We start from the raw sequence: 27,023 nt of genomic DNA, 5'->3' as shown, positions 1-27,023 counted from the left end.
ATATGCAAACATATGAACTAAAAACCCATATTTTTCTTTAGTGCTTAGAAAGAGATAATTTTAGCTGAAAAATCAATTTCTGCAAGCTTTAAAAGAAGGTATCTAGAAAAAAGAAAGAAATGATGAAAAATATTGTCATCTTTAATTTTAACCTACAATGTCCCTGATCATTTAATTGAAAGTAATAAGTTAAAAATATTACTTTTTAAAAAGTTAGGAACGTTTAAAAAAAACTGCAATAGTTCTTTTCAAATACCATTTCGATTTTTTAATAAAGAATATATTAAATTGCTTCAGAAATTTAGTTGAGTAGTGCAGCTATTTCATCATTACAAATTATTAAGTTTTATAAATGCATTACATCAAACCAAATTCAAGTTACTATCTCTCGTGCATAAAAGCATTCTATTTTATTAAATTAGGAAATATGTTGCATTTTTGAAATATTTTGCAAGAATCCATAGTTAACAGATGATAAACACGGTTTAGAAACTTTTGATAGCAGCATTTCAGAAGTTACGTGATACAGGATATTGTATTGAACTCGCCTAAGGAAGTAACTAAGGAAAAAAGGGAATATGCATACAAATACATGATTTCTTTAAAATGTTTTCTAATCGAGGTTGAACATTTACCTACATATTGATTTTGTCCTGTTCAATTAATAACTGAAAATGATATCAAGCAACAGAAGTCTAGACTTTGATATGAACCTCAGCAAAAAATATGAACTCGATAACCTTGAACCAGAAATTTCTGTGCCAAAAGCAGTGGAAGCGCTCATGCATATTATGTATATAACTGTATCCGTATCTGCTATAGGTGGGAATGGAATGGTGTGTTATATTGTTCTTGCTTACCAAAGAATGAGGACAGTTACTAACTTCTTTATCATAAATTTAGCAGTTGGGGACATATTGATGGCGTGCTTGTGCATACCATTCGGTTTCGTTTCGAACCTTCTGTTACAGTACTGGCCGTTTGGAGCCGTCATGTGTGTTCTGGTCTCATATGCTCAAGTGGTGTCTGTCTTCATCAGTGCGTATACCCTCATTGCCATCAGTATAGACCGATACATCGCTATCTTGTATCCTCTGCGGCCAAGAATGACCAAGTTACACGCCAAACTCATCATCATCATGATATGGATTGTTGCTCTCATTACACCATTACCCACCGCTATCTTGTCAAAACTAGAAGTACATCCAGCTTGGTCTGGCCAGAATGGTACATCCACTCGTTACATATGCATGGAGTCTTGGCAGAGTTCGGAGCAAAGATACTACTACAGTATGGCCTTGATGATTCTCCAGTACTTCTTTCCGCTGATGGTTCTCTTGTACACGTATGCTAGAATAGCAATTGTCGTTTGGGGCAACAGACCACCCGGAGAAGCAGAAGATGTGAGAGATCAGAGACTTGCTGCATCAAAAAGGAAGGTAAGTGTTCAAATATTATCTTTTATTTAGTCTTATTGATTTATTTGTAACGAATTCGGATTTGGCACTGCTATTATCTTGTGTATTTGTATTTGTTTATGATCCTTAAAATACCTATTAGTAGTGATCTATTTATGCCGACAAACTGGGGTACTGGTTAGGTGTTGGCCTCTTAGGCCAAAGGCCTTGATCCAGTCGGTGGATTTTCAAAGCAGAGAAATTCGACAGCTTGTATGTCGTTTAAATATATGGCAAGATCCCTTGATTATTCTTTCCAAAATTAAATACCTAGTGTAGTTTTGCATAGTAGACAGCCCAGATGCGTCCATCTGGTGTAGGAAACTGGACGTAAAAATTCTCGTGGTAACATCATCTGCCGATAGTAGTGCCAGATGAAGCAATGCATGGTATATTGGGGGATTGCACTATGTCTGCAAAAGGTAAAGACTTTAAATAAAAAGATGTATATTTGTTCGCTGTTTTATTCTAATTTGTCTTGCTTTGTCCAATTGTCTTCCTTTAAGGTTGTACATTTTTGTTTCTTTTTCGTAATCTATCTAGTTATTATTGTTAAAACTTCAGGTATTTTATTGTCAAGAAAAACACTATTTTTTGACGTTTGGTTGCATTTATCGCGCCAGTGTACATGCCAAATGTATGGGAGTACATAACAAAGTTTCGCTCAGTACATCAAGTCACTTTTAAAAGGTGGGTGCGACAAAGAAGGTCATGTAGACCATTCAGCTCCCCTCTCACCATTTATTTACGTAGGATAGCAACACTTCATTTAATCGTAAGTTTATCGTCATCTGATCGAAAATCTAACTGATGATAAAGCGTTACGAGCAAGTTGTTAGTTATCCTCAAGCAGACCGTAGCTACAGTTGCTGCAAAAAGATTCTTATGAAAATTGCCTGATCTTATTTTACAGAGTAGTTTTCTTCTTCTTGGTACTAGCATTAAAAGTGTTTAATTGTTTTAGAATGCCTAACTTATGCAGTTGCCGAATTCAAAAACAAAAATTTCGCTGTGTACCGCCATTGTTACCTGTAACTTGATAACCCTAGAAAGGGAGACTGTAGCCCAACAAGACCGTGATTGGCAGTATTAGAACTCTTGTTTCCTTGTTAGGACACCGAAGTATTGTCTGAAGGATATGATCCTGTGCTGCATATGCTGCTTATATGTGCAAGAACTGTGCGCAGGAGCGACCGAAAGACACGAAATAACGACTTATTAGCGCCCCGAATGAAGTGATATTTCTTCTTTCATTGAAATAAATATGGAATTTTGATAATGGTCTTTGAGTTTATTTAAACGTGGTTTAATAGTCCCGTGTTTTTAATAAGGTCAATTCGCTATTTTTTATTAAACGACTGACAAGCATAATTTAAATTTAAAATTTCACAAGGAATTTTTTAATTTTTTTAAATGAATTATTTGATGAATGTACAAAACATTGGAGCCGATTGAATAATAAATTAACGAGATATTAGGCTCTGGTTGGACTTATTTGGCGCACTTGTCTTGTTTGTTATTTTTCCGTTTCAATGCTTTTTCTGTATTTGTTAAAATTTAAAATACTGGTCTTTGAGAAAAGATTACTTCAATTTCAATTTTATGTATCTTTCTTTCAATCCATTATATTATACTTTCAAAATGTAGAATATAACTTTAATACTTGTTCATCTCGACATTCTAAAACAAACTTTAATTCCATTTCGATTCTGTTTTAATCAGGGATTTACTTAGCACTATTTAAAGGGAAATTATTTTGTCCTACGTAAAACTTTGAGGTAAAGTAATTAAAATGTATTTATTTTATAATTTGAACAAAGGTATAGTCCGTAGAAATTATTTAAACATTCCTTTTAATTTTATGGTTGAAATGTTTTGTGGACTCATACTCTGGTTAAACACTAACTTGAGATCGTCGTATAGTGTCTTTACATTCTTGCAAACAAAAATTCTTTAAAATCAACAATTTCCCCGCAAAAGTAGAAATCGGAGAAATATAACTTCTAACTTGCGTATATGTTTGCATGCCGGATTGTTTTTTCTATGCAACATTATGTTTCATTGAAAAAACTTAAATTAGGGTACCACAGTCGAACCACGATAATTAGAACACGTTTAAAGTGAATTACTGCTGCGACGTACTACATTTGCTATCCCCACCCAATTGTATTCAGACATAACGCTTTTTATTGCTTTTCGGTTCAGACGAACTACGGTTAATACGAACCAATTTTTTAGGTCCCTTTGAGTTAGTTTTAGAGGTTATATTGTATTTATGTTTTTTTTCTTTTTCTTAATTCTAAACTATTCTTAATTATATTTACAACCACCAATTTTTAATTCACCGTTCTAAATTAAAATTCATGTTCTTGGCTCTAAAATATTACGCATTACGACTACCATCTGCTATTAATAAATTCCTATATAACAAATCAAAAACTAATTTCAGAAACCCAAACACTTCTCACAAAACGCTACCAAAAAGCTTGTTTTCATGCACCATTAAACAATGTTCGTTGGTTCAAGTATTGATCTCGAATCTCATCAAAATTGTAATGGGAAAGGCCGCGTCTGTTAATATATACTTTGCTTTTGTGAAAAAGGGGTTTATTTAAATAAAAATCAAGGTAGGCTCTCGTGGAATAGATAAAGCATTCCTTAATCCTACGTTTTCTTCATTCTTCTATAGATAAACGTGTTTTGTTTAAGAATGAAATGCCTGTTAGATCATTTTTCAATAAAACAAAAGATCACGTAAAATCAGCAAATCATTGCATTTAAGCATATTTGAGGTTACAATAGAGCCTAAATTTAGTTTTTTTTCTAGGAAAGTTTTACCTAATATGTTTTCAATGAAAAGATCAGGACTACATATAAGAAAGAGAAAAATAACAGTAGTTGCAGAAAATGCAGCAAACTGTACAGACATCTTTTACACTTTTTGAATGAAAATCTTATAATTTGTCAACGGTTATTGCATTGAAATAAATTAACAAAAGCTAAATTGTCTAGATCTGCAATTCTAAATATAAAATGTTCCTAAACGACACAACAGCCAATCAGCAGTTCATTCGGTTAACAAATTGAGCTTGTATGTTGTAGCTATCATGAAACTTTCTTTCTATATTTTTGTTATGAGTTCGTACGTACAATCGCTTCGGCTATGTTTTGCTATTGGCAAAGCCAATATCAAAGCAGAAAAATTATAATCTTTTGCACAACTTTACTTAAATTTATTACAGGCATCTTATTTGTTAGCAAATAAAAGATGGCAATTGATAAAAATTAAAAAAAAAAAAAAAACAAATTTCTCTGGTCATTTGACAATAACTTAATTGCGTAAAAGATTTTCTCAAGGTAATCGCACGTAAATATATTTTAATGTGGTTTATCTTTCACATTGCAGGTTTAATTAAGTTGCGTGACTCTCCAGAAAATGAACAAAATCAGTCGCCCTTCTGTCGATTATTGACAAAATTGATTTGGCGCTTGTTTTTGTGTAGGTTCACTTTTGCTCCAAATTTTATCTAAATCGTAGCATTACTTCTTTAGATATAGCAGTCGCAATAAACAAGAAAGAACATTCAATAGCACTCTCCCTCCCCTTGCAGCTATCGATACAAAAATACAATCAATATTTTTATCCTTTAAGCTCTACTTGTTGACCAATTTTTTCTTCATTCCGTTTATTACTTCTTGAGATAGAGCAGTCACAAGAAATGAAAAAAACTTTGGTTTGCTCCACACCCCTTTGAGATATTAACACCAACATTAAATTAGCACCAAACCAATTTTTGTCTGTATCCATCCTTTACTTCCTGAGATATAGAAGTCTTGCGTAACGAAGAAAACATTGGATAGCTCCTCTCCCTTTGAATTGGCCCCCAAAGTTAATGGCACCCATTTAAATAGAGGCACGTGTTGTTAAGCACGGTAATTCCAAATGGTTATCTAAAATACCACTATGATACTTTTTTTTAATACAGTAAGTTCTTTCCTTGCCACGTAAAACTACTTGATAGATGATAAAATGACACAATAACTGCTATAATCTTTCCTAAACTATAAACTTTTCATTTCAGTGATATTTAGCTTAGAATTCTTCTGGATTTCTAACAGTGCGTTGAACGATGACCAAAGTATTTTGTTTCTATTTATATTGTTTGAAAGCAATTACGTACCTCATCTCTACATAGTATAAAATGAAGTGTCCAAAAAGCGTCTGTTTGTTTGAACTCGCAAAACTCGAGAACTACCCGGCCGATTTCGCTGAAATTTTCACAATTTTGTTCCTTTAAGTCCTGAGAAGGTTTGCAGACAGTTCGAAAAAAAATCGATGAGTAGTTCTTTTTTTATTCCAATTTAGGCCCAATTTTCACATAAATTCTCGAATATGGGGGTTAAAAATTACTCGCAATTAGTAATATTACATATCGTTGGAAAGGGTAGAATTTTCCGCGTTCTACGCAATTTGTTCCAACGCTCTAACTTAATTGCGGCGGGAGTTATTTACGTTTTCAGCTCGAATTTGTTTAGGCTTAGCTGAAATTTAGGCAATACTTTCTTCAATAGATCCATCAATAAAAAGTGAAGGAATTGTCCTACAGTTTTCGTTTTGACACCATTGAAAAGAGCTACCTTTTTTACTTCAGATCTAATTCGACCTATGGTCGGAAGTTTAATTCTCTATCTCCATTAGAAAAAAAAAGTTGCAAGCGAATTAAATGAAGTTCAAAAATATGTTCTCTATTCAAGTTTTTAACCATTTTATTTTGCGTTTCCACGGTAACGCTTTTTGAATCCATTGCTTCTATCTTTCTCATTTTCAACTCTGAAACTTATTTTATTTTGTGTTTCCATAGTTACGCTTTTTAAATCCATCTTTCTCATTTTATTTTAATTTCTTAAAAGTATTTTAATATCAGTCGTCATTGTTTGGAGTTCAAATTTTGCATGATGATTTTTTTTTTCTTTTATTTATGCCTGATTGTTGAATATACGTCACTTGACACAATTTTTGTTTTCAAAAAAGACCGGCCAAAGCCGGGCAACGCAGAATATAGTAAAAAGTTCAGTTTTAATGAGAAATTAACATTTTAGTTACAAGTGAAGTGCACTAGTCAATTGATTTGTCTGAAAAAGCAACTTTACACCATTTGTTGCATGGCATGTGATTTATTTCGAAACGAGATGTTTCTGAATGACAAAGCCAGTAGTTTCACGTTCCAAAAAAACCACAAACAACTCAAAAAAAGTTTATAAAATTGGAGTCACGTTATATTTTCTTTTTATACTTACAAACGCCAGAAAATTTATTTTAAACCGTAGTAGATAAACTGTCAAGTACGGTGGTTGAGCAAAATGCAGCCTTGCTTTTCGTACTATAGACTGAGAACGTTGTATGTTTTCTAAACTCTTTGAATTCCCAAAGCTACAAGAATATTGTCGACGGTCGTGATCTTCCAACTCTGTGTCAAAGTTTGAAAATAACGTTTGCCCTTTGAATGCCATCTTTCATTTCTTGTCGAAAAGTAAATATATTGTCAAAATGATACAAAAAAGATCGAGTTAAGTTTGTTCCGAGCGTGGCAGTTAGTACTTGGGCTACGGATAAACATTTCGTCGTTTAGTAAAAAAAAGAAAATTTATATTTTCCTTGAAAACTTTAATTCCAATTCATCATTTTTGAGTAGTGTATTTAAACATTTAAACACATAAAGATGTATTTAACTGTAAACATCACAAATCTATACAGCCTTTTAGGTTTATTTCAGTTTATTACTATGCGTGCAGGTGCATTTTTAGGAACACAAATAAAAAGTCATGATTAATTTTAACACTATGATATTTTAGTTACAGTACTTTCTAAAATGATTGCAGGATAAATTTTTCTGCGATTCAGTTATAATTTCCTTCCTCTTTTCATTGTTGTTTATGTTAAGACAGCGCTCGCAGATCCGGTGAAGTTTACACCCTATAAATGAAAACATTGTGGTACATTTTGTGGAACGTCGAACGTTTCCTTTTTTTTAAAAAAAATTCTTGTCCTTATAACACTGAATTTAGCTGAGATTTTTCAACTTATCCTTATTTATTGCATTGGCTACATTTGTAAATTTGTGACTTTTGACATAATCAATCGTTAAAGTACCTATATAATCTTTTCAATATCCTTGGTCTTCATAACTTGCGGTTATTTTTTTCTCATGGTGCACTTAATTTGCACAACCCTAACATGTGCAACGTTACCTTCGCTTTTTGAATTAACTTTTCATTATATACTATCTCACGTTCTTACTTTTATCTGTGAAACAGTTACCGAATTGCTCTAATAGTCACTATGGCCAAAAAGCTGTGTAAAGTACAGGGTGGTTATAATTAAAGTTACCCTGTTTATACCTCTCTAGTGAACGTTCTACGCATCGGATTTCGATGAAACTTGGAATGTATATTATATAAATCATGTGGAGCAAGATTATGCAATAAAAAATAGTTCAAAACTCAACGATAGGGGCGCTCTACAAACGTAAAACATCCGGCAATAACAATATTGTGTATGAACAGTCACTGCATCCCGATTACATTACCGTATGGTGTGGTTTCAACAGTGATTTCATCCTCGGTCCCTAGTTCATCGAGGAGACCCCGCCCCTAGGTCCTGAAAGGTGTTCCGTCACAATTCCCCGATATTGCGCACTTCTTGGAGCAGCAAGTCATTCCTGCTTTCCAACAACCAGCGTGTTTGGACTCAACTCACTTTATGCAAGATGGTGCACCCCCTCACATTGCTCGTCCAGTAAAGGCACTGCTTCGTATGCATTTCGGTGATGACACTACAATTTCTAGGCATTTTCCTACAGCTTGGCCCCTGCGATCACCGGACCTAAATCCTTGTGACTTCTGATTGTGAGGCTTTCTGAAAGATCGGATCTGTGGTGGAAGCATACGGAAGGTGCCTGAATTAAAGGACAGCATAAGGCGCCATGTTCATGATATTGATAGGGAATCCCTTCGGGCAACTGTGGCTCACGCTATAACACGTTTTGAACACGTGATTGAAGCAGATGGAATGCACATTGAACAAATTCCTTAAATAAAATTGATTTTGTGACACAGTCTCATTTGATTCTTTTGTCTTATTTGATTCATGCGCCCCTTTCTACCCTGGTGTTAGATTTTTGAACTATTTTTTATTGCATAATCCTACACCCCATGGTCTATATAATCTACATTCCAAGTTTCATCGAAATCCAATGTGTAGAACGGTCACTAGAGGGGTTTAAACAGGGTAACTTTAATTATAACCTCCCTGTATAACACGTAGAGGAGATGCTAAGCCATCCAGTGCAGTTTTGTACAGGTACGTTATTTAATATAGAACGAAATGTTGATGTTTCTGCAGTTAAGTCCTTCTGTCGAGGGGAATTATAAACACATTAAAGCTACACCAATTGATAGTTTATGGCACCTATGTAGTGCCTTTTGGAACAAGTTGAGCTCCTGACTCTATGTTACTTAGCTCTATGTTACTTAGCTTATTCTCACTTATGAGAAGTACTGATTAAAACGAAACACTTATTTCGCTCATTCTGAGAAAGTGACAGAACAACTCGAAATATTATATGCAACACATTCGCTTTTAGTTTGCCGCTCATAGAAAACCGCCCATAACGATATTGTATGAAATTTTTAGCAGGCAGAAAACTTTCTAAAATGAACTATTGAAACTTGTTACTGATTATTTAAAGTAAGATAATTAATTAGGAAGATGCATTATTTTTACCGTTAAATTGTCTTTATTTTGCATTGATTTGATCTTTTCTGATATTCCCTGTTTGTTTATTATACATTTTACATACAGCATTTTTACTTTGTTATGTATGCAAAAAACATATGTTTTCTCAGTATTAGATGCCAAATGGCAATATTAGTTGCAGCCAAAATTATCTAGTTTTCAAGGTTAAATATTTTCATTGTCGAGTGTAAAACATCCACAGTAGTAACAATACTTGAGAAAGTTACCAACTTTAACCGTCAGTTTAATTTTCATATAATGCAAAAAAACTTAAAATTTATTTATTTATTTTTATTTTGCTCAAACTCGGAGAAAAAAATGCGTTGTTCCCATTTGCAATGGAAGCAAACAGTAGGAAGCGTTGTAGTTTCCAACTAATGGCGGATGAAGGAAGTAAGATAAAAATTGAACCATTTACGGTCCAATGAGGCATTTGCTTTCTACGCGTAAAATGGAGTACTCTCCCTCTTTAACTAATTTCTTAAATCACCACAAGATGGCGTATTCAAGCTTTAGAAATGTGATTTGTTTATGTAGCTTATTCTATAAATTTATTATCATAGTCAAAAAACATTTTATTTTGCTCGACTACATTAAAACTACGTTACTCAAGAGGTATTGATAAATTTACAAATTTCGATCGTAATATTTTTAAAACTCTCTTGAATTTTATTTATTTTTTTTTCTTTTTAAAGTCTGTTATACGTCAAATTATTCTTCATACTTAATACTTTTCTTGAAAGTGACAGTTTTCTTATTTGTTGCAAAATTCTATCTCCAAAGGAAGCGTAGAATTATTTTATCATGCAACAGCCTACCAGGTAATCTCTTTAATAGGTGATGCTAAAGATTAATTTTGTTAAGATTGGGTGGATAAATTTTAAAAGTCCCTACTAAGAAAAGAATCTTTCAAGCCAAATTCTTTTTATATGCGCAGAAAAATGGTTTAAGATTAGTTTTATTTCCATTTCTGGCGAATAAGTCTTTGTTTCTTCACTTCACTTCTCTCGCCGCCAGCTGTTATTTTCTTAAAATGCCACTCCACTCCACGAGCATCTTCATCTTTTCGAGACATTTATTTTATTCTTCTTTCTGTAATATTATTTTACTTACTTAACTTGGTGGCAATGGTTTATGAATTATGCACGAGAACGATTTTTTTCCCTTTTATCTAGAAGATGGAATTCAATGAAGCCAATTTAATTTTCTTCTTTATTTAACCTATTTTTATCTTCATGTTATTCAGACCGAGTAAATTTCATGCAAAATATTAAGAGATTATATTTTTAATACCTAAAAAGAAATAAACAATCTCTTCACTTTGCATTTGCAACAAATACTTCTTAAAATATTCATACAATATATCCAGATTTTATTTACATTAATCGCTATGAACTAAACTTTACTGTTTTTTTTTGTTTCTTAATGTAGCAAAAAAATATAACTACTATGTAATATGATTACTTGCGTTGTAATCACTTGTTATTTTTTTCTTGTTTTATCTAATAACAAGTCTGGGGAAAGAAATCGTTTCGCATAATAAAACCTCTTGCTCAGTGGGGAGAAACTTTTGACATCCCTAATTGAGCAGATCAAGGAATCGTTAAAGAAATAGCAAAACACTTTACAAAATAAATTTTGATATTAAACGTGAAAAGAGCAATAATTTTGCCATACTCACTTCGGCAAAAAACGGACCGCCGAGTTTGCTCTCCTCCATGTATTACAATTCAACTTATACTGTTATAGTGTAAGCTGGTATGAACCTTTCGTGTTACAAAGCTTCATAAATATGCTTTAGATTTTCAAAAATTTTAAACTTTTAAAAATTAAGATAGATATTTTTAACACCATTTTAGGAATTTGACAGTTTTCTGCATAGTGAAATTAAATTAGTGTTTAGATTTTTTACATTTTCCAGCGCACTTACGCACTTATTGAATAAATTGTTTGCAAACTTTTTTTCCTTTTTCTAAAGCTGCAATCAAAATTGAGTTTACACGCAACTTGGTTTGCCAGTATGCCTACAATTATCAACAACTATTTTGCTGAAAAATTAAAAAAAATTGTGGACAAAAGCACATATAATTCTTTCATTATTGTTAAAGTGTAAGTAAATATGCAAGTTAAATTCTTTAAAAATGTCAAAAAAAAAAAAAAAAACTGACTCTGTTTTCTGGCGTATGCACCTTTACTTTTAGAAGTAACGTTATTACAAGACTATCCATTGCATCATTTTTTTCACTTATACATTAAAGGAATTTAATTTCAGAAATTTATTGCTCTGCCGTTTGAGGGAATGAACTTTATCTCGATTTCAAAATAGATATTAGTTTCCTTTTCAATAAAAACAGATTGATTTTGATATTAAGTGCAAAAATTATATTTATAACATTATTGATATATATATATATATATATATATATATATATATATATATATATATATATATATATATATATATATATATATATATTATAAATTTGCTATTAAAAATGCATGCAGAAAATATTTTATTGCCTGTGCCAATCGGCGGCTAGACTGAAAACAAGATAGCTAGCATTAGAAGCTCGATGTTGGTACTAGGAAAGACTCGTTTAGTTATAGACAAACTTCTTGTGTTAGAACAAATTGCAGACATTACTCTTCTTAAGATCCTAAACTCAGTTATCACTCTCCTTTCAGAAAATAAGTCTTTTTAATGGCATCATTAACACTTCCAACTTTTCTTTCATCACTTTCGCAATTACTATAACATCACTTTCAATTCCGAGTTTAGTTATCTCTCTCCTGAGCATCTAAGTTTAGTTCTTGCTCGTAATAAAATATGGAATAGTCAGGTAGTACGTGCGTTTTCAAGTCTCTTTTCTCTTCTAGGTAAAAACAGTAATAAGTAATAATAATTCAAGAATAAATAAATAAATAAAGGTTGAAGACATTGAAAATAAACAGTACTACATTGCTTTTTTTTAGAGAACATCAAACAAAGTAGGATGCATAAAATTTAAATACTGAAAGTAAAAAATACAGTTGAACTCGATTAATACAAAATGCTAAAAATCCGCGAATTTGTTCGTTTTAGCCGTTATTCGTAACAACCGTAAATTGAGTAATATTCAGAAAAAACGAAGAAATGCTTACTTGTATTTGAAAATATTAACATTAATATACACTTTGTAATCTATCTATTAGTACATCCAGAAAAAAAACACTCATTTCTTATAAAAGATTGAGTTTAGAAAATATTGAAAAAGGAAGGTGATAATCACGTAATAGGTGGTGATCTACAATGGAAGATGAAGTTTTTATCCTCAAGTAAATTGAAATGTTCACAGGTAAATAAGTGTACGGTATCGGTACACAATGGGACTTCTTCTATTTCCTAACGAAGAAAAAAAAATCTTCTAAAAAAGAAAATTACAGTGTTCAACCACTAACATTTTAAGCAAAGAGGTCAGAAATTTTTGTTCGTCTTACGCGATAATTTCAATTTAATGTACGAATTATACATGAACTTTCTGATGTAATTAGATAGTAAACCAAACTTGACGACAAAATGTTAGCTTTATCGCTATTTCGTATTAAACCTGATTGTAAAGAGAATTCAACTGTATAAAAAATATGGCATGGGTTGACATTTGATGTGAAACATTTTCCGTTCAGACGATATGTTTATTCTTTGTTCCCAAAATCTTCTGGACAAATGATCCTTGAGACAAAAACTATTTTTTCAACTATATATCAGGAAACATCAGTAACGCAATTTATATTTTTTAAAAATTTAAACAAGACATACTTTCATATTTTAACGCATCAGAAGAACTTAACATTATACTTTAAGACATAGATAATTCTTTTTAAGTGCTTTAAAGAAATTCGCCAAAAAAATCTTTCGGTGCAAAAAATGTGCATGATACTACTTTTTGGATCGATTATTTAGGGCTATTTTTAAATGGTTAAATATTCCTTACATTAGCGTCTGAAAGCGAAAAAGTCAAAGCTTTTCATCCTTAAAATCAATAACACTATAAATAAATGTTTACATATGCGATTTTTATATACGAAGAGGACTGTTACCGGGAAAAGGCTTTTCCTATTTAAAAAATACCAGTAATAAATAAATATTGCTGGAGTGCTCATTCGATATATGCGGGTATTATTTTATACACAATTGATAATAAAATGGATCAACTGGCAGTTCTGGTTTTGGAAAAATACACACTTGAAAATCCAAAGCAGTTAAAAGAAAAAAATTGTTAAACAAGCATTTAAAAGCTATGTTTTCAGGCGCGATAAAATTGTTTCTAGACAGTACTCCCTTAAAGTATAAAAACAAAACGAAACAAAATATTATTAGTTAGAAATTTGATGAAAACGTAAGAATGCAAGATATGAATACGAATCCTAAAAAAACACTAAAAAGCTAATTCTAATTTAAAAAAAATTGTGAAAGGCATGTGATAAAAATGAATAAATGAAACGGACTTATCGTTCGATGTCGATGTACTAGAAATACCTTAACACACAATGCGTGTTTGCTAAGTAGGAGACTATTTTGTACAAATTTAACCGTAACACAACATCAGAAGAATTTAGCTGTTCCGATTCTTCCGCATACCATCTAAAGCTGAGAGAGAGAGAGAGAAAAAAGAGTTAGAGAGAGATACATCAAGTAAAAGTTATTTGAAGGATACAAAACCTTTTCCAAAAATTGTATTTTGTCCAATAAAATGAAAGAATTTATGAACAATACAGTATCAAGTTAACAGTTTATCTTAAACAATGTTATTAATTTTTCAGATTAAAGATATGAATTGTAATGAAGATTTTAAGTGAATATATATATATATATATATATATATATATATATATATATATATATATATATATATATATATATATATATATATATATATATATATATATATATTAAAGAGTATACCTTAACAATAGTTCATTTTCGCATTTTTACATAAAATTCCCACTTTTAAGTATCGTAATGTATCCAGCGCTGTATCATTTTATTTTCTAATCTTTTTTAAAATGAGTGTTAATAAGTTGACAATTACTTAGTTTCTGACAAGTTTAAAATTTCTCAATTAAGTATTTGAGCTATGTGCTTCTATAAGTTAAAATTAAGGTTTAGTTTATATTTCAGGCAGGGTTGTTTGGTTTAAAATATGTTGGTTCAAACCAAGTGGTTTTTAAAAAACCACGTGTTTTTTTTTAAAAAACTTCATCATTTTCTCCCAGATGCTTTCATAAATTTTACATGTTATTGCAAAGAGTAAAATCTAATTGATGCAAAGTGACTAGCAAAGCTTTATAGATAAATGATATTACAGATTTAATAACTGTAGAAACTAATATTGTTTAAGGTAATGCAAGTTTGATAAACAGTTTTTCTTTTTCTTTGTTGTGTTTTTTTCTTTTTCTTTCTTTTTTTTTAAATCAATGCAGCTTTCCTATTAGGCAAGGCATTTTTTCTAAAACAGGTAAAAATAGGTTTTCTAAAAATATAAGTTTTTCTAAAATTACATGAAGAAAAAAGCCAAGTAGCTCTTTATTTATTTATTCAACTATCATTATTTTTCAGTCTTTTGCATTTCAAAATCGTCCAAAAAGTATATTTCAGCCAAAACTTCATTTAATATCTATGTTGCTTAATTTCTTAAAATTCATTGAGATAGATTATGTGCCATTGAAGCGATGCACACAGTGTAAATAAATTTTAATGCTAGAATATTTAAATGACAGGAGAAAAAAATAACTAAAGAAGTCCAAGAACACTAAGAATCGGCATAAAATTGAGTTTATACCTGGACGCTTTTTGCATCCTCGATAAATGATGCATTTAGAGGAAGATAAGAAAATATATAAAATTATGAAAACAGAAAATATTCATGTAACTCGGTGCTTTTATAAAAAAAATTAATGCCAAATTTTCACCTTTCAAAGAACTTTTTTTTAAATCTCAATATAGAAAATGAAGTCTTATGCGTGAATGGTGGAAAAATCAATATAAACATTAATTTTTATGCCAGTCTTCATTATTAAAATATGTTAAAAGAGTACTTTTATACTGAGGCTTTTAATTTTTTTTCTTTGATAAAAACCTTGTGTTCCTAAATGCATTTAACCAGGAGAAATATTATCTATAATGAAAAATATAATGATTTTCTTAAAACCTACTTGTCCGTTTCTATAATTGTTGTCACTGATATATTAGGTAAATAAATTAGATGATTTGTAACTTTTTTCAAAACCTTTGAACAAAATATGCATTGATCTGTGAATGTTTGAAATTCTGTAATGTACATCAGACTTGTGATTCATTTGTAGATACTGCAAAATACTTTCCACGTTTGAGAATGCATGATTTTAAACATTTTAATTTTACTTTTAGTTTCTTATTTATCGTAGATAGTTATGATTATGAGGAAATTCATTTACAAGAATTTATTCTTGGTTATTTGTAATGAATAATGTCTGAACTATCACAGCAAATTATTTCTTTGATGATGTATACCAAGGCCCATTTACGTATTGTATTTTTTATAACAGTTAAAGATTTTCAAACAATATTCTCCTATAGAACGTATGAGGAAATGAAATTACAAGAATTTACTCTTATTTATTAAATTACAAAGAAATTATGTACAAATATGAACATTAAACATTCCTTAACAATTAAATGACAAAATCTACATGATTTTCCTAAAATAAAATTGTTTCTCTTGCAAATTGTATTTAAACCATATAAACTCTGTTTAAACAAAAAAAAACCTTATTTAAACCAAAAAACCCGTTTTTTAACGGTTTTTTTTTACGATTTCCTTATTTAAATATGAGCTTTTGGAACTGATATTAATAATTCGATGGCGATGTATAGAAACTGTCGTGGTTATTTTGATGGGCGATTTTACATTTTTGTTTTAAATTTAAGCCCGATTGTTTAGCATGACATATTTTTTATTTTACTTGCAGGAGCGTGTAATGCCGGGAGTCGCAGCTAGTAATAAGCTAAATGATTAAAAATGATTGATTAAAATTACTTATTAGTTAAATTTAATTATTAAATATAAAATGCAAACAAAAGATCCACCATTCTCAGTAAGAAGAATGTTTTGGACTGCTATATTTCTTTCCAATAAATATTCATAGGTTAAATTGATGATATTTCAGGATTGTGGTCTTTATTCAGGGTAAAATTTTAAGCCTGCGTCATGCGACCTCAATTACTTTAGTCTAAAATTAGTCTAAGGCAACTTCGTTGTTTTGATTTTCTTCTTTATGAGTAAACGATATAGGGGAAGACCACCTATATTGGACCCCCTAAGAACAAGAGGCCTGTGTCGCTAAATGTGAAGCAAATGAAAATTTAAAAAAAAAATAGGGCATCTGAACCAAATTTAATTAGGAACCGACATAGGAATTTATATTTTCTGTAAATATGACAATAATATAAAACAAATATAAAAAAAATGCAAAAGTACAATTTAGGAATTTGTGCACCTATATTGAACCATGCGCTTCCCAAATTGGATCGTAATAGTAAATGATATAATAACTTGCATTTGAACCGTTCAGTCACTTTACAAGATTTCAATAGAATTTCCTTTGCTTTGGGGTATTGTGGTGCAGTGTTGATGCACCCATCACTGATGGCATTTCTTACACAAAATCATGCTTTGCATTTCTTTCTTTGGCAAATATTGCAATACAATTTATTTTATGCGGTTTTTTTGCTCATTCTTTTGTGACTTTATCTGTTCTGTGTCCTTTTTTTATTTGGCGATGACTTTAGAATGTCTTTACTTTAGCGAGTAGTCTCTTCTGGACTTTTAACTTCTAACTCGGTTGCTGCAAAGTCGCTGTTATTAAACACAGTTGCATTAACAGGTCAAACTCTAGTTCTTGATAATCCACTCACAGAATGGCCATGCTTGCAGTTTGTCCATAAGAGTCACCTAACAGTTCTCTTATTTTATATTGGGTAAAGGCCCTCATTGGATGCTCTCGCATCCACGCATCACATGCTCGATTGAAATATGTGGAGACTTGAAAAGGGGCCACGTCTAAGGGCTGTAAATGATGCCTTATGTGTACTGGAAAAGGAAGCATTACTACACCGTTATCGTTAGCCAAGTTTATAGTACAGTCCTATATCATCGTTCCTAGAAACAGCTAAGGCTCTTTCTATCATTTTTCCCTCCTAAGAACCACATTTCTTCTTTTAGACGTCTTTTGAAACCAAGAATGTCGGAAATAACGCAGCTTGTAATTAATAAAGAAATCAGCTAAAAATGTCGTTAACGAGTACAAACTTCATTCAAATTAAAAATAATATTTACGTTTTATCTAACAAAACTGAAATTGAAACTTCTAGAAAAAAAGAAAAGAAAAAAAATATTTTATGCGGTTGAAGCTTCTACGAAAGTTACTTAATAAAAACTAGCTTGAATCCTTTAAAAAGCCTTAGTTTATATTTTAGGCAATCCTAAATGCGCATTTAATGTCAACACTAAATTATTTTCTGTAAAAAAAGTTATAATTTTTTTTTTAATTTCAGAATCTTAAACTGGACAACCGGCCCTCGTAATTAATAAATAACCAGTCAACAAGTAACGTTAATAAGTACGAATTTCAGTCAAATTAAAACACTATACTTGACAAAACTGAAATTGAAGCTTAATGGATAAACATCTAGTTCAATAGATGGCAGCTTCTAGAAAATATGCTTGAAAAGTAAAAGATTATCCTGAATTAGTTTCAAAATGTGCTTAAAATGATAGTAACTACGCTACTAAGTTACACTAATCACTAATTTTATAACGTGATGAGTAAAAAGACTTGCTTAATTTCATGTTCTTAAATTGGACCACCGGTCCGATATAGGAATTTTTTTCGTTCAAAATAAATGAAAAAAACACCTTTTTTATTTTTTTATTTATAGTCAACAAGTTTCCAAATTGTGCATGTAAATACGTTGTTGTAATCCTCATTAAACACTGTTTATAATACTGTAAAGAACTTTTCTCAGTTCGCAAGTTGTAGTATTATCCTACTAGGTACAAGTTCTCAAAATAAGATCGAACACGTTTTCAACACAAATCACATCGTAACTCAAGCTATGCAGATCGAAACTTCACCCTCGAAGGTTTCAGGCAACAAATCTTTGTTTACCACTGTTAGAGTGCAGTACAGATCTCTATGCTAGATTTTAAGCCCCCGGTCTAACTTAAGCAGTGATCCAATTTAGGCGGTTTTCTCATACATCTATATCTTCCTATATTGATATGACATAGAGACTATTGCACTTTAGCTAATTTCTCGGTTGTGCAAAAATATTTACATTACTTCATATCACTGACGTACCTAGCATGGGTAACATCCGAGGCGGTAGTTTGTGGTGTCACCCCTTCTCTACAGAAGTATTGCTGAAGAAATAAATCACATGGACGGCAGTTGTTGTCAAAATAGGTTCGGTAGACTTTGTAAATAAATTTAGCATATGTGTCTATACGGTTCATAAAAAAAAATACAGCAATTTTCCACGATATAGAAAATGTATTATTCAAATCAGAAATTATTACTAACATGATTGTTACTAACATTACTTAGATTTAATCTTCTTGGAGTAGAAATATGGTACTATGAATCCGATGTTTTCGGTCTATTTCATTTGCGACAGATTGAAAATAATATTACAGTTTATTTTTTAATAAATACCTTTTTGTATATATTACAACTAGCTGTGTTGCCCGGCTTTGCCCGGTCCACTTTGAAAATAAAAATTGTGTCAAGTGACGTATATTCGACCATCAGGCGTAAAAAATAAATAAAAAAAAACATCATGATTTCCCTTCCAAGCAATAACGACAGATATTAAAATACTTTTAAGAAATTAAATCCAGAAAGATGGATTTAAAATACGTAACCATGGAAACACAAAATAAATATAGTTTAAGGAACTAAGATGCGAAAGAAAATGGTTCACAATTTGAATGGAATCGGGATTTCTTAAACTTGATTTTAAAAGGCTTGTAAATTTTTTTTCCTTTCGAAATAAAAGCTTATTTTTTCGACCATAGGTCGAGTTAGATCGGGAGTAAAAAAAAAAATACACACACACACACACACACACACACACACACACACACATATATATATATATATATATATATATATATATATATATATATATATATATATATATATATATATATATATATATATATATATATATATATATATATATGAGTGACAAGAATATCATTCATTGATTTAAGTTATGAGGGTAAAACATAATGGTCTTCTGTTGTGTTTCTAGCTTTCTTAATTTTTCATTCTTTAATTTGAATCAAAATATCGCGTCATCGACCATCAAAGTACAGCGTATTGTTTTGAACAGTGTTATTCTTCATTTTTCTTTTTAAGTCAATATTTTTCTTCTTTTCACTCTGATTTTACAACGATTAACTTCTTTGCAGGAATCTTATTTGGCAGTTATTAAAATACAAATACGAGTGTTACGACCAGAGGTTTTGGGTTCAGATAAGCTGCTTCTAGGTCAGTTTATTAGGTCGAAGTCAAATGGGCAGCTAAAGATGTTATTCGTTTTAGCTCAAATTTGGAATGATATGGCTTGATGATGGCTTGGCAAGAGGCAACTTTTACGCTTACAGGCTTGACAAATTTTTCAATTTCGTTTTTTCACTCCACCCTAATACACATATGTCATATTAAGCGATGAAAAGGCAAAGGGGTGTAAGTGCCAAAAAAAAAAAAAAAAAAAAAAGAGAGAGTGAGATAATTCATACTAGTAAATTCATACTAATGGAAAGAAAATCTCTCCTCTAGCTTAGGACAAGAGATGGTACTAGTAACTCTGGTGGTTGCTGCTAAACAGCATAATTTAAAAAAAAAAAATCGATGAAAATCTACCAATAACCTGAATTTTTAACACGTTTTACTCGAAACTTTAAAAACTCCATTTAAATCCCTTCGCTTCTAACTGTCTCATATGGTTTTTAGGAGGTAACGGGACTCACTGATTTTACAGATGATAATCATTCTTACCCATCAAATGAAAACATGTTTCCATGTATTACGCCTGAATGTCATCAGACAGGATTTTATGCTACTTTGTCTAGTTAGGAGAAATCCTTCAATTATCTTGGGATTCTGAGCATGTAATGGAAAGAGATACTATTTTGGGAAATTTCCTAGACTCCCACACCTCATATCTCTGATAAGATAAATTAGTAAACGGTCATCACTAGTGGCTTTATTTAATTGGTTCATTGCTTTGATTTTAATTTCCAACGCAAGATTTCTAAGCTTATTGTGTTTTATTGGATGCTTTTACTAAAAATTATCGACTATAAGTAAATATTTACATTAAAATATTCCATTATCTCAAAGTTTTTCTTGGGTCCCAAACTCTTGACACTCTTGTAAAAACTTCCTGTAACTCGAACTACCAATAACTCGAACGCTTTAGCCGGTCCCTTGAAACTTCAAGTTATCGAGAGTTGATCGTATTTTAAATTTCCTTTTACGTAGTCTCATACATGGGGGGGGGGGGATTCTCAGCACCATTTGTAGAGAGCGCGCCATCGTCCTTGGTTTGGAATGGAGGACACCCCTGCTTGTAGGGCGTGTTTTCTTTTCAGAAATATCAAACTATGATATTCATCAAACTATGAAACGCAGCGTTTTGGGACTCACACCACTTTTCATTCGCCGTCAATAACATCTTTTGGGGGAAAACATAGCGGATAATAAGTGTTTAAAATTATATGTTGCATACAGTGTGGTTTTTCAGACTTTTAAAGGCTTTCAGTGTGTTTTTGCGTATCGAGGCTTAAAATTTGCATCTATTTTTTAATACTTCTGAAAAATATAAATACGTTTTTTTTTTTTTTTACTTGGACAACCTATCATTGTACTGAAAGGACGATAAGTTCCAATCTCATCTTCTGTATGGTCCCTTAAAATTTTGAATTGGAATATCTCCTTGCGTTTTAGTCGCACAAATGTCAAGTTTTTTGTGTCAGCAATAGTTTTTCAATGGAGATTATTTCTCCAAATATTAGTTAAGGTACCTAGAGCCCGTATAAAAAGTTTTTTTTTTTTGACCCATTTTAATTTCTGCTTCAAACTTTTAATATCTTAACTCTGCAACTGATTTTGAACCTTTTTGCAATTTTAAGTATACATCTGGACTAAACGGTTGCGAAAATAAAGGCCTTGCAGCTTAAAACGGAACACTATGTATAGTAGTTATTTAATAATGCAAAAAAATTACATAACCTTATTTTTTGTTTCATTGAAACTATTACCGTAGTTACGCATTATTGATAGACGCCCCTGGCCATTTGGCATGTTCTTACTAGGCCAGTTTAGTTAAATTTGAATGAAATAGGGTGACTGGCAAGATTTTCTCATTTCAGCCTTGCGGGCTTCGAAGGAATGAGTTTAAATTGGTCATTTAAGCTTTCTTCCGTTTATAGAGAGGCATTTTTTAGAACTATTTGGAACATATTTAATGCATAACTATTTATATTAATTAAAGCTCAATATTTGTCTTTTTAATAAAAGACAGAATCTGCGCGAAGCTGTTCCAGATAATGTTGCACATTGACTCTGCAAGGGGAAAACGATATTAAATTAAAAGAAGCAAAGAGCTTTAAAACCGTCTATTTTCTTTCTTATTCTTTATTATTTATTCCAGAATTGTGAAATACATATAATAAGAATTTTATGCTGGTTTAATTTATCTCAATGTTGCTAATCAAATCTTGTGGCACGATAGCCCGAGAGGGCCGAGGCCTACTGTACCCAACTCAGTGTTCATGACCAGGGGCTCTGTGGTACAAGACAGATGGTTAGGGTGGTCAGCCGAACGTGAAACCCCTAGTGTTTGGTTACCAAGTACGCTTTGTACTCACTTGATCGACCCACTGAAGGGATGAATGGCTGAGTCAACAATGCCCAACCCGAGAATAGAACCCGGGCCTGTGGCGTGGGAGCGCAGAGTGCTACCACTAAGCCACTGGCCTCCCTAAGTGTTCCTAGTTCTAGCAAATTACAGTTCATTCAGAGTTATATTTATTTATAGTTTTAATATCTTAATACTTCCATCTATCTGTTTATTCGAGGTTGAAGCTGGTACTAGCAGCTTTGGAAGAATTCAATATCTAAATACATTTTGTCGAAAAAAAGTACTTTGCAGTGGGGTTCTTAACGCTGGTCCAGCGAAGGAGCATCGGTCTCCAGAAAAATTCTCCTCTCCTTAAAATTGTTTTACTGTCTGCGTTAAAAAACTTCATTACCCAAATAGAAACAATACAGTAGACCGGGTACGTTTACGCGGATTCTTTTTCATTGATTTTTCTAATTTTTATGTTTTAACTCAGAAAATTTTAGACATTGCTGTTTCATGAAGCAGTTAATGGAGTCAAAATCGGTATATTTAGTTACTGCTCAGTTTGGGTTTTTAAACCAAAAAAAAAAAAGCTTCCCCGGTTACGGGACACGTTTACGCATATTAATTTCACAATTAACGTGGTTCTGTTAGTGTTCTGAACATAATGTCTTACCATCGTTAAAATTAAGCAAATTTATTACAGACTGAATAGTGTATAAAGTTAAAGCTGAAGGGGCATGAAGACAGCACTATATAATTGTAAGCTATAAAAGATAGAAATATGTAACTTATTAAAAATGAAATGGTAATTTTCAAAACAAATAGCCGGAAAATACTAAAAAGATTTGAGACAGTTTGGAGCGAAAAAAGTGCCAGGAACACGTTTATGTAATACACAGTAAGAACATGCGTAAAGGTGCTCCGACGTCGCCGCGTGAACTTGCTCCATCGCAAAGTTTACATTTATTTTTATTGTGCAAAAAAATTAATAACATTTCAGTTCATACAAATACAAATCTCAACGAGCTGATGTGTGCTTCACATGACTTCTTTTTACTCCAATTGAATGTCATTTTCCCCTTATTGGTAATTTTAATGTGAATTAATTAGCTGACTCTCTAAATATTACCAACAGTGGCCTAATTGAAACCAGATTGAAAAAAAACTCGCCAAACTCATCGCTAAGTTGGCGACAAAACTTGGCAACCAAAAGACTGGCAATATATCGCCAAATGTCCACCAAATTCTAACACCACTTGAGTTTACATCGAAATCAACAATGATTTCCCCCCAAAAAGGGGCAAAAAACCCCCTTAAAAACACTCGAATGCAACTAAAAGGGGAGGTGCACAAACTAGATCTTACTAGGTGTGTATGTACCAAATTTCAACTTTCTAGGACATACCATTCTTGAGTTACGCGACATACATACGCACATACGCACATACATACCAAAGTACATACAGACGTCACGAGAAAAACTTGTTGTAACTAACTCGGGAATCGTCAAAATGGATATTTCGCATGTCTATACGTTCTTAGGCAATTATCCACGTGTGGTCGAGTGGGAGAAAAAAAACAAAAAAAGAAAAGAAAACTTAACATTCATTGGGGGCTAAACAAAATGGAAATTAAGGTCGATTTTTGAGTGAAAATTTTTTCGCGAATAGAATACTTCCTTTTTTGTAAAAGAAAGTAAAAAATGAAAAAAATTCTGCTTATTTCTTATATATTTGTTCTTTTTACTTTCTTTTACAAAAAAAGAAGCATTGTATTCCCGTAAAAATTTTTCACTCATAAGTCGGCCTGAATTTCCATTTTACTCACCCCCGAACGAATAATGAGTTTTTTTTTCGACTCGACCACACGTGGAAAAGTGCTTAAGAACGTATAGACACGCGAAATATCCATTTTGACGATACCCGAGTTAATTACAACAAATTGTGTTGTGACGTCTGTATGTACGTATGTGTGTATATGCGTATGTATGTCGCATAACTCAAGAACGGTAAGTCCTAGAAAATTGAAATTAGGAACGTAGACTTCTAGTGGGGTCTAGTTGTGCACCTGGGGGTAAATCATTGTTAATTTCGATATAATTTCAAGTGGTGTTATAACTTGGCAGACAAAAGAATGGCGATAAACGCCATTCTTTTGTTGCCAAGTTTTTTCGCCAACTTGGCAACAAATTTAGCGATTTTTTTTTAAAAATCTGTTTTAATTTGGCCACTGTTGGTGATATGTAGAGAGTAAACTATTGAATCACATTAAAATTGCCGGTAATGGGGAAATGACACTAAATTGGAGTAAAAGGAAGTCATGTGATGCACACATCAGTTTGTTTAAATAAGTATTATTTATTCACAATAAGCTTCAAAACGTTCAACAAATCAACTTGGTAGAAAATAAATTTTTCTTGCCTCATGCTAGACCAAAGTTCGACTGATGTTCAAAAACTTGTGAGAATATCTGTTGGGAGTAGCATCAATCTGTTATGACTGTTGACTCTCCAGTTATAAATCGTTTTGAAAAAATAGCACTGCGTAAACATTCCCCATGCGTAAACGTGATCCCCGGTTTACCCTACTAATATTTTATGCGACATATTTTGTGCTAATGTAACGACCATTTTACTTTTTGTGTGGGGAGGGGGTGTAGAGGAAAAGGAAGGTTTTTTTCGTAGAATTTTTTACTTACGATAACAATAGTTACTAATATATATTTCTTAATATGTTAGTAAGTTAATCTTTCTCAATATTAAATTCTCACAAATTTTTCTTTACAAAGTTCTAAATAGCTCTTTATTAATCAGTGATAAATTTTAAAAATGATTAATATCTTCACGGATCTGCGAAGTTTTCAAAATTTTCCTTAGTTTGTTGGCCAAAAGAGGTTCAGAAATACTGCTCTAAAACTTTCAGTACCGAAGATTCTGAGTAAATGTGATATCCATAAAATGTATCTCCTTGTTCAGAATCCCGGACTGATATATGCTGACATCCGGGATAGAAACTTCTTTGACCAGATATCACCATGGTATCACTAAATGTCAAATAGCCACCATCGTTTCACGTAATCCGTCATGAAAGCATAGTAACGGACGAAGGCGGCTGTCTTGCAAGAGCACTCCACTTCATGATTGAAGCCAGAAGAGGGTACAGCCTGCTACTTGCTACAATAAAATAGGCATGTCTTCTGGACTTACTGTATGACCAGGGTTTAGACAGGTACCGGTATTTGATAAGATCCCTATAACCTAGATTAACGTGGTCGATATTACTAATAACAAAATCTGAAAAACTGCTTTTTCCTTCGTTGGTTCATAACATGATAAAAGCTAAAAATTATGAAATGAAGAAGTATGGCATTGAATGTGAGAGAATACACGAACTCATTTTTAAAAAATAATAATAGAATTACCTAAGCCATACATGGAAGTCATTTTGTAATCTGTGAATACAAATACCTTTCATTGTTATATCAAGTCTCCTCTGAGAGCTTTTTAGCATAAAAGTGTGTTTCATCAAAAGCAAAGTCCATTTTAAATAGTTTTTACTACTCATTAAAAAATAGTTTTATTTCAAAATTTTGTTCTCATGGCATACTCTTCATTTATAGCGGCATAAAAAAAAATATTCAAACTCCTATTACTAAATAGGATCCAGTTTTAAAAGGATATATATATATATATATATATATATATATATATCATTAAATCATTTAGAAGTAAATTGGCAAACTCTAAAATTGTATAAGATATGGACATTCAAAAGTTGTGTTTTAATAATTAACAACTAAATAAAAGAGTAAATAAAAGAGTATATGAATGTGGAGATGCTTGGCAAATAAGCTACAGGATCATTAACGTATCTGCAAATTTTTGCTTTTATAACATTGTTTTCCTAACTCACTTTGTACCACAAAGGTGATAATTCATTTGTTAGACTCGATGCCTGTAATATTATTAGCTCAGAAACTCTGCCTTTGATATAACCATGTTTAGAGTAGAGTAAGAACAAAACTAAAGTTTATTTCTTACTCTACCATTCAGCACAAAGGTATTTATTTATATCATGTTTAGAGTTTATAATTTAATTTCCCATTTTTTTTTTCTTTCTTTCAGATGGTCAAAATGATGATCACAGTTGTAACTGTCTTCACTCTGTGCTGGCTGCCTCTCAACATACTCATCGTCATTGGTGACCAGGATGAGAGAATCTGGCAGTACAAGCACATAGTTTATGTCTGGTTTGTTTGTCATTGGCTTGCCATGAGCCACGCTTCGTATAATCCCATTATCTACTGCTGGATGAATTCCAAATTCAGAGACGGTTTCTTCCAAGTATGTAGACATCTGTCTTGCGCAAAAATGCGGAGAAGATACTTGGAAGACAATACTCTTCATCGGTGTAACACTTACTCAACTTACACAAGTGTAAGGAATCTAAGTGTTCATGGATGTTCTCCAAGGTCCTTACACGTGAATGGTAAAAATAAAATGATGCCAAGTCCAACGCCCTCGACCAAACTTACTGTCCAGCATTTTTGTCGGTACGACGGTTGTTTTACAGAAGATGATATGATAAGTGACTCTCCAGTATAATTTCTTTCAGTGTTACAATAAAAAGCACAACATGGAAAATATTTTTTTACCAATTTTAAAATGATTAAGTACTTTTATTTTTCCGTTTTAACGTGAAGATTAATAAACAAAAAAAGAGAAGTAAAACAAATCTTATACAGTTAAGGGGCCATTCATTAATTACACGAGGGTGATTTTGTCAATTTTTGACCCTCCTTCTCCCATATAAGGGTAAGATTTTTCAAACCCTCACCC

At 31.9% G+C, this 27,023-nt stretch overlaps 1 protein-coding gene across 1 annotated transcript; it reads left to right on the top strand.

Moving 5' to 3' along the window:
• The first annotated feature begins 578 nt into the window (after positions 1-578).
• On the top strand, positions 579-26,789 carry LOC129220476 (RYamide receptor-like). The gene is made up of 2 exons (XM_054854897.1): positions 579-1,439; positions 26,310-26,789. The coding sequence occupies exons 1-2, from the start codon at positions 675-677 to the stop codon at positions 26,787-26,789; spliced, it is 1,245 nt and encodes a 414-aa protein (XP_054710872.1). The 5' UTR covers positions 579-674.
• The last annotated feature ends 234 nt before the right edge of the window (positions 26,790-27,023 follow it).

This window comes from Uloborus diversus, chromosome 4 (genome assembly GCF_026930045.1).
Source record: "Uloborus diversus isolate 005 chromosome 4, Udiv.v.3.1, whole genome shotgun sequence".
In the NCBI taxonomy this organism is placed as follows: Eukaryota; Metazoa; Arthropoda; class Arachnida; order Araneae; family Uloboridae; genus Uloborus; species Uloborus diversus.
This window is presented reverse-complemented; position numbering and strand designations above follow the sequence as displayed.

What these genes read in the sequence shown, in the direction of transcription:
- LOC129220476 (XM_054854897.1), top strand. Translation starts at nt 675, where the DNA reads ATGATATCAAGCAACAGAAGTCTAGACTTTGATATGAACCTCAGCAAA. An exon ending in TTGCTGCATCAAAAAGGAAG is followed by an intron (nt 1,440 to 26,309) that starts GTAAGTGTTCAA and finishes TCTTTCTTTCAG; the next exon opens with ATGGTCAAAATGATGATCAC.